This window comes from Salmo trutta, chromosome 25 (assembly GCF_901001165.1).
Source record: "Salmo trutta chromosome 25, fSalTru1.1, whole genome shotgun sequence".
In the NCBI taxonomy this organism is placed as follows: Eukaryota; Metazoa; Chordata; class Actinopteri; order Salmoniformes; family Salmonidae; genus Salmo; species Salmo trutta.
The window spans coordinates 43,640,226-43,654,072 of record NC_042981.1 but is presented as its reverse complement, the minus strand read 5'-3'; the positions used below and the strand labels follow the sequence as shown (position 1 = coordinate 43,654,072).

Genomic DNA, 13,847 nt, shown 5'->3' with positions numbered 1-13,847 from the left:
ATAATTCTTAAAATAATTGTTATGCTTTTTGTGAACGTTTATCGTGAGTAATTTAGCAAACTGTTAGTAAATTCCACGGAAGTTTGCGGTGGTTATGCTTTTTCTGAACGTCACATGCTAATGTAAAAAGCTGGTTTTTGATATAAATATGAACTTGATTGAACAGACATGCATGTATTGTATAACACAATGTCCTAGGTGTGTCATCTGATGAAGATCATAAAAGGTTAGTGCTGCATTTAGCTGTGGTTTGGGTTTATGTGACATGATATGCTAGCTTGAAAAATGGGTGTCAGATTTTTTCTGGCTGGGCACTCTGCTGACATAATCTAATGTTTTGCTTTCGTTGTAAAGCCTTTTTGAAATCGGACAGTGGGGTTAGATTAACGAGATTCTTGTCTTTAAATAGCTGTGAAATAGTCATATGTTTGAGAAATTGAAGTTATAGTATTTCTAACGATTCAAAAATCGCGCCACTGGAATTTCAGTAGCTGTTACGTAGGTGGGACGAAATCGTCCCACATACCCCAGAGAGGTTAAATCGGGTCCATTTTTTTATCCAGCCGTGAAAATACTGCCCCCTATACCCTAACAGGTTAAGGTGAGGTCAGTACAGGTGCATCAAAAATGGGACAGTAGCACATTAGAGGCTGCTGCCCTATTTACATAGACTTGAAATCACTGGCCACTTTAATAATTGGAAAACTAATCACTTTAATAATCTTTATATATTTTGCATTACAAAATGTCATATTTACAGTGGCTTGCGAAAGTATTCACCCACCTTGGCATTTTTCCTATTTTGTTGCCTTACAGCCTGGAAATAAAATAGATTTTTTTTGGGGGGGTTTGTATCATTTGACTTACACAACCTGCCTACCACTTTGAAGATGCAAAATATTTTTTATTGTGAAACAAACTACAAATAAGACAAACAAACAGAAAACTTGAGCGTGCATAACTATTCAACCCCACAAATCATTACTTTGTAGAGCCACCTTTTGCAGCAATTACAGCTGCAAGTCTCTTGGGGTATGCCTCTATAAACTTGGCACATCTAGCCACTGGGATTTTTGTTCAAGGTAAAACTGCTCCAGCTCCTTCAAGTTGGATGGTTCTGCTAGTGTACAGCAATCTTTAAGTCCTACCACAGATTAACAATTGGATTGAGGTCTGGGTTTTGACTAGGCCAATCCAAGACATTTAAATGTTTCCCCTTAAACCACTTGAGTGTTGCTTTAGCAGTATGCTTAGGGTCATTGTCCTGCTGGAAGGTGAACCTCCGTCCCACTCTCAAATCTCTGGAAGACTGAAACAGGTTTCCCTCAATAATGTCCCTTTATTTAGCGCCATCCATCATTTCTTCAATTCTGAACAGTTTCCCAGTCCCTACCAAAGAAACATCCCAGCAGCATGATGCTCCCACCACCATGCTTCACTGTGGGGATGGTGTTCTCAGGGGGAAGAGAGGTGTTGGGTTTGCACCAGACATAGTGTTTTCCTTGATGGCCAAAAAGCTCAATTTTAGTCTCATCTGACCAGAGTACCTTCTTCCATATGTTTGGGGAGTCTCTCCCATTCCTTTTAACGAACCCCAAACGTGTTTGCTTATTTTTTTCTTTAAGCAATTACTTTTTCTGGCCACTCTTGCGTAAAGCCCAGTTCTGTGGAGTGTACGGCTTAAAGTTGCCCAATGGTGTAACGCCCTGGCCAAAGAGAGGGGTTTTTGTTCTTTATTTTGGTTAGGCCAGGGTGTAACATTGGGTGGGCGTTCTATGTTCATTTTTCTATGTTTTTGTATTTCTTTGTTTTGGGCCGTGTGTGGCTCCCAATCAGGCACAGCTGTAGTTCGTTGTTGCTGATTGGGAGTCACACATAAGTAGCCTGGTTTTCCTTTGGGTTTTTGTGGGCGATTGTTTCTGTTTAGAGTTTTTCCTGACAGGACTGTTTGGCTGTCGTTTTTGTAAGTGTTCTCTTTTCATTAAAATTCTAATGATGAACACATCCTCCGCTGCACCTTGGCCTAATTCTGACGAAGGCCGTTACAAATGGACAGATACTCCAATCTCCACTGTGGAGCTTTGCAGCTCCTTCAGGGTTATCTTTGGTCTCTTTGTTGCCTCTCTGATTAATGCCCTCCTTGCCTGGTCCATGAGTTTTGGTGGGCGGCTCTCTCTTGGCAGGTTTGTTGTAGTGCCATATTCTTTACATTTGTTAATAATGAATTTAATGGTGCGCCGTGGGATGTTCAAAGTTTCTGATATTTTTTATAACCCAACCCCGATCTGTACTTCTCCACAACTTTGTCCCTGACCTGTTTGGAGAGCTCCTTGGTCTTCATGGTGTTTCTTGCTTGGTGGTGCCCCTGCTTAGTGGTGTTGCAGACTCTGGGGCTTTTCAGAACATGTGTATATATACTGAGATCATGTGACAGATCATGTGCACACAGGTGGACTTTATTTAACCTCTCTGGGGTATGTGGGACGATTTCGTCCCACCTACGTAACAGCTACTGAAATTCCAGTGGCGCGATTTTTGAATCGTTAGAAATACTATAACTTCAATTTCTCAAACATATGACTATTTCACAGCTATTTAAAGACAAGAATCTCGTTAATCTAACCTCCATTGTCCGATTTCAAAAAGGCTTTACAACGAAAGCAAAACATTAGATTATGTCAGCAGAGTGCCCAGCCAGAAAAAATCTGACACCCATTTTTCAAGCTAGCATATCATGTCACATAAACCCAAACCACAGCTAAATGCAGCACTAACCTTTTATGATCTTCATCAGATGACACACCTAGGACATTGTGTTATACAATACATGCATGTCTGTTCAATCAAGTTCATATTTATATCAAAAACCAGCTTTTTACATTAGCATGTGACGTTCAGAAAAAGCATAACCACCGCAAACTTCCGGGGAATTTACTAACAGTTTGCTAAATTACTCACGATAAACGTTCACAAAAAGCATAACAATTATTTTAAGAATTATAGATACATTACCCCTCTATGCACTCGATATGTCCGATTTTAAAATAGCTTTTCAGATGAAGCACATTTTGCAATAATCTAAGTACATAGCCCGGCATTACAGGGCTAGCTATTTAGACACCCGGCAAGATTAGCCTTCCTCAAAATCACATTTCCTATAAGAAAAATGTTCTTACCTTGCTTGTTCTTCATCAGAATACACTGCCAGGACTTCTACTTCAATAACAAATGTTGGTTTGGTCCCAAATAATCCATCGTTATATCCAAACAGCGACGTTTTGTTCGTGAGTTCTAGAATGCTTCTTCACGGTCTCGCGCATGGCGCATTGGCGTGTCAAAAATGTCTAAATATTCCATTACCGTACTTCGAAGCATGTCAACCGCTGTTTAAAACCAATTTTTATGCCATTCAACTCGTAGATTAGTGATAATATTCCGACCGGGAGTATGCATTGAGCCTAAACAGCCGAATAAAATTTCTCCTCAGAAGCGACTCATGCACGCGCATCATTCAAAGGTCCTCTGAGCATCCACTTACAAAAGGCGATAATCTGTTTCAACCTGAGGCTCCCTCGTAAACCTTCAGGTTTTTCGCGGGCTCTGAGAGCCTATTGGAGCCCTGGGAATTGTCACGTTACAGCTAAGATCCTTACTTTTCAATAAAAAGATGCAAGACGCACGACTCCTTGTCAGACAGGGTACTTCCTGCTTGAAACCTTGTCAGGTTTTTGCCTGCCATAGGAGTTCTGTTATACTCACAGACACCATTCAAACAGTTTTAGAAAATTCAGAGTGTTTTCTATCCAAACCTGAACAATAATATGCATATTCTAGCTTCTGAGTTGGTGTAGGAGGCAGTTAAAAATGGGAACATATTTTTTCCAAAATTCTCAATACTGCCCCCTAGCCCAAACAGGTTAACTAATTATGGGACTACTGAAGGTAATTGGTTGCACCCGATCTTATTTAGTGGCTTACGAGCAAAGGGGGTGAATACATATGCACGCACGACTTTTCCGGGGGTTTTTTTGTGTACGTTTTTGAAACAAGTAATTTTTTTCATTTCACTTCACCAATTTGGATTATTTTGTGTGTGTCCATTACATGAAATCCAAATAAAAATCCATTAAATTTACAGGTTGTAATGCAACAAAATAGGAAAAATGGCATGGGGGATGAATACTTTTGCAAGGCACTGAATATACTCTATATATATTCTATCCTATTCTACTGTATCTTAGTCTATGCTGCTCTGACATTGCTCATCCAAATATTTATATATTCTTAATTCCATTCCTTTACTTTAGATTGTGTGTATTGTTAGATATTACTGCACTGTTGGAGCTAAAACCACAAGCATTTCGCTACATCTGCTAAACACGTTTATGTGACAAATACAATTTGATCAGGTTGCCAGTTAAGCTGTCAGTAAGTTATTAGCAGTTGCTGGCTATTTAGTCAGTGTGAATTTTCCAATAACTTACTGACAGTTGAATGCCAATTAGGTTACACAAAATTCACAGCAACTTCCAAACATTTAATTTACATTAAGGTAATGTCAAATGCAGAGTTATATCTTAACAGTTCAGTGCTTTGATAACCACTATTCTTACAAAAGTTAGTCAGCTAACCAAGTTAAAATATGTTCTTAAACTATGAGAACATAACAATCAAGCACTTAAACTGGTACAACACTTCAACTGACGGTTGGCACAAATGCACATATACTAGATCACGCCCCAAATATGCTAATGAGCCCCACTGCACATGTACCCTAAAAGGAACCGACCAGTACCATGTGAAGGTACCTTACAGTATGTGTACCTTTGACATTGCTGAAACATTCATGCACTTCCACCCAGCAGCTTACAAGTTCAAAACTATGAAATAACACATACAGTAGTGGCCAAAAGTTTGACACAAGTATTAATTTCCACAAAGTCTGCTGCCTCAGTTTGTATGATGGCAATTTGCATATACTCCAGAATGTTATAAAGAGTGTGATCAGGTGAATTGCAATTAATTGCAAAGACCCTCTTTGCCATGCAAATTAACTGAATCCCCCAAAAACATTTCCACTGCATTTCAGCCCTGCCACAAAAGGACCAGCTGATATCATGTCAGTGATTCTCTCGTTAACACAGGTGTGAGTGTTGACGAGGACAAGGCTGGAGATCACTCTGTCATGCTGATTGAGTTTGAATAACAGACTGGAAGCTTCAAAAGGAGGGTGGTGCTTGGAATCATTGTTCGTCCTCTGTCAACCATGGTTGCCTGCAAGGAAACCCGTGCCGTCACCATTGCTTTGCACAAAAAGGGCTTCACAGGCAAGGGTTTTGCTGCCAGTAAGATTGCACCTAAATCAACCATTTATCGGATCATCAAGAACTTCAACGTCAAGGAGAGCGGTTCAATTGTTGTGAAGAAGGCTTCAGGGCACCCAAGAAAATCCAGCAAGCGCCAGGACCATCTCCTAAAGTTGATTCAGCTGCGGGATCGGGGCACCACCAGTACAGAGCTTGCTCAGGAATGGCAGCAGACAGGTGTGAGTGCATGTGCACGCACAGGGAGGCGAAGACTTTTGGAGGATGGCCTGGTGTCAAGAAGGGCAGCAAAGAAGCCACTTCTCTCCAGGAAAAACATCAGGGACAGACTGATATTCTGCAAAACGTACAGGGATTGGACTGCTGAGGACTGGGGTAAAGTAATTTTCTCTGATGAATCCCCTTTCCGATTGTTTGGGGCATCCAGAAAAAAGCTTGTCCGGAGAAGACAAGGTGAGCGCTAACATCAGTCTGGTGTCATGCCAACAGTAAAGCATCCTGAGACCATTCATGTGTGGGGTTGCTTCTCAGCCAGGGGAGTGGCCTCGCTTCTCAGCCAAGGGAGTGGGCTCACTCACAATTTTGCCTAAGAACACAGCCATGAATAAAGAATGGTACCAACACATCCTCCGAGAGCAACTTCTCCCAACCATCCAGGAACATTTTGGTGACGAACAATGCTTTTCCAGCATGATGGAGCACCTTGCCATAAGGCAAAAGTGATCACTTAGTGGCTCGGGGAACAAAACATCGATATTTTGGGTTCATGGCCAGGAAACTCCCCAGACCTTAATCCCATTGAGAATTTGTGGTCAATCCTCAAGAGGTGGGTGGACAAACAAAAACCCACAAATTATGACAAACTCCAAGCATTGATTATGCAAGAATGGGCTGCAATCAGTCAGGATGTGGCCCAGAAGTTAATTGACAGCATGCCAGGGCGGATTGCAGAGGTCTTGAACAAGAAGGGTCAACACTGCAAATATTGACTCTTTGCATCATCTTCATGTAATTGTCAATAAAAGCCTTTGACACTTATGAAATGCTTGTAATTATACTTCAGCATTCCATAGTAGCAAACTTTGTGGAAATTAATATTTGTGTCATTCTCAAAACTTTTGGCCACGACTGTACACTATATGTCCCTGAGCACAGATACTTTTTTTAATGTTGTTGTTGTCAGACAATCTGATAATTATTGATTTTGGGCAACCTTTAGCAAAGTGCAGAAATGTATTATTGCCATTAATTATGTGGCAAATCTCTCCACAGACCTGTTTGCGTTGCAGGATATTCTGGTCATTAGTATTAGTAACCAAGAGTTCAAATCCTAATTGAGGTATGGTCTCAAGTAACCAGCATTCTGCAGCCTACTGTCCTTTTACAGCAATAACTGTCGTAGGGGTCGTTGAATGGAGACCAAGGCGCAGCGTGTATAGTGCTCATTCTTTGATTTTTAATGAAAACACTTACACAACAAAACAATAAAATTACCAACAACAGTCCCGTCAGGTACTCTAGACTAAACGGAAACAACCACCCACAAAACCCCATGAAAAACAGGCTGCCTATGTATGGCTTCCAATCAGAGACAACGATAGGCAGCTGCCTCTGATTGGAAACCATACCTGGTCACAACATAGAAAATGACAACATAGAATGAAACTCTAGACAACCCACATAGGAAACAGAAAACCCAAAACACATAGACAAAACACCCCCCTGTCACGCCCTGACCAAACTACTAGGGAAAAATGACCTCATACCAGTGTCAGGACGTGAGAATAACACCTCAATTCAGCTGTAAAAAGCGTTGGGCCAGTAAACGAAAGGTCGCTGGTTCAAATCCCAGAGCCGGCTAGGTGAAAAATCTGTTGATGTGCAATGGAGCAAGGCACCTAACATTACTCTAGATAAGAGTGTTTGCTAAATCACTAAAATGTAAAATTCTGGAACTTGTTTCACAGCAACCTGTACTGTACCGTAAAATTACAGGAACTTTTTAACAGTGTAGCATTTAATTTGCATAAAAGGAAAACCTGGTGGAATGGGAAATAACAGGATGGTTGTCACAATTTCCACTGAAGGTTGCTCCTCTCCCTGTTCAGGCGATGCTCGGCGGTTGTCGTCGCCGGCCTACTAGCTGCCACCGATCCCATTTTCCTTTTAGTTTGTGTCTGTCTGTTTTTTCACACCTGTGTTCAGTTTAGTTGATTTCGGTAGGTTTATATACACCCTGCTGCAGGCTAGGCTTTGTGCGGGGTTATTTGTTGTGTATTTGCATGTTAGGGGTGCGTGCCTGCACCACAGGGTTTCGTTTTATATTTGCGGTATATGTTACCGTGTGCTTACGAGACTTTGTTTGTGGAGTCAAGGTTTCTCCTCCGTGTGCACAATTTATCCCCTGTGGGATAAATTGTTTGTGCGTGTTTTCCCACTTGTTTGTATTGTGCCTTCGGGACCGCCTGATTAAACGTTGTGTGCCACTGGAACTTCTATGCTCTCTTGCTCCTGATTCCTACACCCCCCCTCCTCCTACTAGGAGGCCTTGTTACAATGGTTCTTCAGAACCATCACAGTAGTAAAGAATCCTTCCTGATATGCTCCCCCAAAAATGGTTACACATCACCATCACCCCTGAAAAAGAACCCTCAAGAACCTTTTGTTGTTGTTGTGTTTGCTGATCCAGCAATCTCCGGTCATGCTGGTCTGCAAAACCACACCCATCATTGTCATATTTCCCAACATGCTCTATTGCAGATAGATTTTTATAATTGTTTGTTTCAATATCTATTATTGCATTTACTTATTTTCCATGTATTAATCCATCATTCATCCCCCCCTCCTTTCCCCTGTAACTTCCCCAAGATAAATAGCATACATTTTTGTGATCTAATCCAATCTGTTAGTTGTCCTTTTTTGCACCCGTCCCTGAAATGGTTGTTCCAGATTGGATGGTTTAGGTAGTCTCATTCATTATTTTTTCTGACCCTGGTAGTCAATCTGATGCTTGTGATCAGTGTCCAAAACACAGCGAAGGCTGGTCACCAAAGAAATCATAAGAAGGGAAAACACAATGAATGCTGGTCACCAGCAAAAACACAACGAAGGCTGGTCTGTGCTGTATTTTTTTCATCAGGGCTCTCTCTCCTTCTCCCTTATTCATTCCCCAGTCCTACCCCACTCTCCATCCCTCCCTTCCTCCATCCCTCATCTTTAACCAGCCTTGGCTGCTACAGTGAGTCAGACTGCCAGGCAGCCTCTAGCCCGATGCAAGAATAGTGGAGGAGCCGCATGCGGCAGTTCAACCTCTCTCCCTCTCCGGAGAGGCCGCACTAGCGCTGACGTGCTAACGCGTTGAAAAAGACAGTTGTTCACCATTTAAATAATTTGTGCCCTGTGCCCTCACCTCAGAGTTGAGTTGTCCAGTTAGCCCCTCGCCGCCTTTGGCTCTGCCACCAAAGTTCTGCCCTTGTGTCTCTTCTGACCGCCCACTTTGTGCCCTCTATCCCACTAATGCAGACCCGTTCTGGGCTTCCTCTCATACCCACACTGTCTCATCGGCAATCGCAGAGGGCACAGCGATTTCATAAGTTAACCTCGACAGGAGACAGAGACTGAGAAGGAGAGAAAGAGAGAGAGAGAGAGAGATGGATGGGAGAGAGAGAGAGAGAGAGAGAGAGAGATGAAGAGAGATGAAGAGGTAAAGAGAGGAAGAGAGAAAGGGAGCCTGATATGGAGAGTAAAAGATGGAAAGACAGCAAGAGAGAGTGACTGAGAAAGAGATGAAAGAGAGAGAAGTAGAGATGAAGAGGAAGAGAGGGAGAGGGAGAGAGAGCAAGAGAAGCACGAAAGAGGGTGAAAGAGAGAGTTCCAGAATTGCAGCAATATATGCTAAAACAGGACTCCTCTGCCATGGCATACTTAAGCAATAAGGCCCAAGGGGGTGTGGTATATGGCCAGTATACCAAGGTTAAGGGGAGTTATTTAGCACGACGCAACGCGGAGTGCCTGGATACAGCCCTTAGCCATGGTATATTGGCCATATACCACAAACCCCCGAGGTGCCTTATTGCTATTGTAAATGGGTTACCAACGTAATTAACGCAGTAAAAATAAATGTTTTGTCATACCCGTGGTAAACAATCTGATATACCATGGCTGTCAGCCAATCAACATTCAAGGCTCGAACCACCCAGTTTATAATCACCCTGTTTCAATGGTTGATGCACCACGACCGAGAACTGCTGAACGGGCGCCAGAGCGTCTCTCTCTCTCTCTCTCTCTCTCTCTCTCTCTCTCTCTCTCTCTCTCTCTCTCTCTCTCTCTCTCTCTCTCTCTCTCTCTCTCTCTCTCTCTCTCTCTCTCTCTCTCTCTCTCTCACACTCTCACTCTCACTCTCACTCTCACACTCACTCACTCACTCACATTGATAGCGGCAGTCGAGTGTGGAGCATTACACCCCCCCTTCTGCACTATTTTCCCTCAAATGCATCCGGTGAAACAGTGCTCCAATTTACTAAATTACTATTCGAAAACATTTTTAAAATGTAATATTGTCATTCTAAGATTTATAGATGAATATCTCTTGGAAGCACCTGTAGTGCCAGATTTAAAAATAACTTTACTGGGTAATCACACTTTGCGATAAAAGGGGATGCGATACTCAGAAAATTACCTAGTAAATATAGGTCTGCGCCATCTTGGAACAATCGCATATCACATCTAGTCTTGTATACTATTGTCAATAATCCCTTACCTTTGGTTGTCTTCATCAGAAAGCACTTCCAGGAATCCCAGGTCCACAACAAATGTATTTTCGTTCGAAAAAATTACTCCTTTATGTTCCAAGAGCTTGTTCTTGTTAGCGCGTCTGAAGGCTGATCCAAATGCTCCGTCGGCCGCGGGACAGCTATTTCGAGAAAATGCATTTTTTTTCCATTTAGGTTCGTTCAAATATGTCAAACGTTGTATAACATAAATCTTCAGGGCCTTTTTCAACAAGAGAGCCAATAAGATTCTAGGGGGGACGATTGCATTGGGTTTCAAAACGTTTCGAAAGGGGAGGGAAGCCAGGGCCGCCGGCATCATAATGGTGATGGCCCTCCTCATGTGACCAATTTCAACAGCGTCTCATTCATTCAGTTTTAACAGTAGGAGACTCAAACCACTTTGTAAAGACTGGGGACATCTAGTGGAAGCAATCAGAAGTGCTCAATGAACCATTGCTCACTGTGTGAATTACAGGCAAAGATGTGAAGTTGAGTCCACAATTCAGAATTCCACATCCTGTTACGATCGGTCTCGGGGTTTTGACTGCCATATGAGTTCTGTTATACTCACAGACACCATTCAAACAGTTTTAGAAACTTTAGGGTGTTTTCTATCCACAAGTATTAATTATATGCATATCCTAGCTTCTGAGTTTGAGTAGGAGGCCGTTTAAAATGGGCATGAATCTTTTTCAAAAATCGCTGTAGCGCCCCCTATCCTAGGGGAACGCCAAGAGGTTTTAACTGACTATTTTGTGAGAGCAGGTAAAAAAGAAGATGCTGTTACTGCTGCGGAGGGAGTTTTTGCATTCCACAACATGAAGCATCACAATAGCTACAGATCAATGGACTGCACGTCTGCCTTGTTAAAAAAAGGCTTTCCCTGATTCCGAGACTGTGCAAAAATATTCAAGCGCTCGTACTAAGACCAAAGCAATTGTTAACGCTGTGATAGCACCACATTCTGTCGACATAGCTCAGAAAGCACTAGAAGACATACATTACTGTGATGTTTCTACTGATGGGAGCAATCCTCCTTGATCTAGAAGTTTATTGAAGATGAGTTCAGTGAAATTTACCTCTGGCACATGCACTCACTCATGTGTGTGTTTCATTCACGCATTCAGGAGATGGAAAGGGAGAGTAATTCAATTGTGGAAGTGAAGAACCTTTTGAACAAAGTCCACACCATGCTTCTTGAACGCAAGACCAATAACTTCATGTCCCTTAAAGTTAAGGGACTATTGGCACAAAAGCACAAGGATGGACTTGGTAAGAATTGTGACCATTTCAGTGCTCAAGTACAGGGTCTGTACAGTTCATGCCTGGAGTATCTGGAGAAATGGATGGCACCCATGGAGGAGTTCTCCTCTTTCATGTGGATGGATCTGAGTGAGACACCTGACTGGAATGACATAGACGCCTGTATAAAACACCTGGGATCAAAGCACTGATGCAAAGTGCTTTGATCAGGTCACCAACCTGAAGAAATTCACAGAAAGGTGTAACAGTGATGGAGAGTTCAGTAATCTGCAAGCACACAAGAAGTGGACCAAATATTTTGAAAGTTCCAAAAGCATAGATTTTCATTCAGAGCTACTGAAGATTGCACAGTTTTTCTTTGCTATTCCTTCTCACAATGCAAATGTAGAGTTTTTTTCACAAAGCCAGTGGACAAAGGAAAGGAATCACTTGTCTGTTGAGTCACTGAAGGGGCCTCTGTGTACACAATACAGCTTTAAAAATATATCTTGCAAAGACTTTTATGCCTACTTGATTGGTAATCAAGGACTGTTGGGAAAGATTCGATCTTCGGGAAAGTATACCAGAGAGCATCAGGAGGACTGACATTATTTTTGACTGAAATAGTGGATTTTTTTATAACTGTTTTTTAAATTTTATTTTAACCTATGGCCATGAAAAGAAAGGTGTTAAAAGCTAAACAATTTTATTTTATTTTTGTTATTATTCTATTGTTGAGGGCCAACAGTTGAATGGAAAGGATGTATTACTTTATGTATTAAAGTTCAATAACATAGTTGCATGGTTGTGAACGCATTTGTATTTACCGCCCACTGTGTCCGTCTGCCTCTCGCTCCCACTGTCCTCTTTTTTGAAAACTAAAATATGGTCACCCTATATTAATATAGTTTACAGAGTGCTAAAAGTGCTGCTGTTGCTAGCTTGCATGCGTTTCGGTGATGCAGACGGTTAGCTGAGCTGCCGACTGGAGGTGGCGTTGCATTATGGGAGATGTAGTTTTGGCCCTCTAAGGTCTAAATGGGATAGAGACGATTTCACGTTGTAACTTGTTTGTGTTGCAGTGTTTTGTACATGACTTGTTGTATTTTGGTACTGTCAACACTGAAAGCACCTAGCAATGTATTGGGGATGTGAGACAGGATATGTGTTTTACCTTTCTTCATGCTCCCGTATAGAACAACTTGTCAAATGGTGCATTGGAGACTGTGTTCCTGTCCTGTCTTTTCACAATACTATTGCAGATCAACATAAAAGCCTAAAAGACAGCCGTGGTGTCGCTTCTCATTTCCTGGTTCTCCTGTGGTACATATAAGACCCGCTGCACACACACACACACACACACACACACACACACACACACACACACACACACACACACACACACACACACACACACACACACACACACAGGCGAGTCACTAACACATCTAACTCGCCAAGCCTTTGATTAGTTCAATCTTGAATCTTAGATTTTTTGAGGGATATAACTTCAGTTGTTCTTTAAGAAATAACAAAGTTTCAGATTTTTTTGTGACACCTATTTTTAATTGGGTGTCTGAATATGGGCCGTCTACCAACTGTAACATTCAGCAAAGCCGTTCAAAACTAAGAAATCATATTTTTTTTTCCAAGAATGCCTTCCAAAACGGGAACTTTCATGTACCTTAACAAAAATGTATTTGTTAATTCGTATGTGAACTTATGAGCCTGTAAAAGTGACCCTTTGTCTTTTTTTCTTATGTGTTGACACAGCCCCTGCCAATGCCAAGATCGTGCATGAGGGCCAGGCGTGTGTGGTGAAGGACGACAACATCAGTGAGAGGATCTACACCATCAGAGAGGGAGACCACCTGGTGCTTAAATGTCTGGTCAAAGGACACCCACTACCACAGGTAATGCGACATAACACGACTTTGTGGCTCACTTGGTAGAGCATGGGGCTTGCAATGCCAGTAGAGCATGATGCTTGCAATGCCATGACCCTCTCTCGCTCTCTCTCGATCTCTTTCTCTCAGACCTCCCCGTGTTGGTCAAGGCTACAGGGGAGAGTTCTGGTGTGAGCTGTTTTGAGATCTTTTGAGCGAGCGCTAATGCAGATCACGTTGACCGTAGACTGTGTGTGTGTGTGCCAAGTCTGCCTACGGCGGCCTTTCTCAATAGCAAGGCTATGCTCACTGAGTCTGTACACAGTCAAAGCTTTCCTTAAGTTTGGGTCAGTCGCAGTGGTCAGGTATTCTGCCACTGTGTACTCTCTGTTTAGGGCCAAATAACATTCTATTTTTCTCATTTTTTTGTTAATACTTTCCAATGTATCAAGTAATTATCTTTTTGTTTTCTCATTTGGTTGTGTCTAATTGTGTTGCTGTCTTGGGGCTCTGTGGGGTCTGTTTGTGAGAGAGCAGAGCCCCAGGACCAGGTTGCTTAAGGGACTCTTCTTCAGATTCATCTCTCTGTAGGTGATGGCTTTGTTATGGAAGGTTTGGGAATC

General features: G+C 42.2%; 1 protein-coding gene across 1 annotated transcript in view; it reads left to right on the top strand.

The window, feature by feature from the left end:
• The window catches only part of LOC115162606 (MAM domain-containing glycosylphosphatidylinositol anchor protein 1-like), a 367,347-nt gene that overhangs the window by 51,986 nt on the left and 301,514 nt on the right, over positions 1 to 13,847 (top strand). The window contains exon 3 of the mRNA XM_029714070.1: positions 13,112 to 13,251. Within this exon, the coding sequence (XP_029569930.1) occupies positions 13,112 to 13,251 (140 nt within the window). The remainder of the gene's footprint in view (positions 1 to 13,111; positions 13,252 to 13,847) is intronic.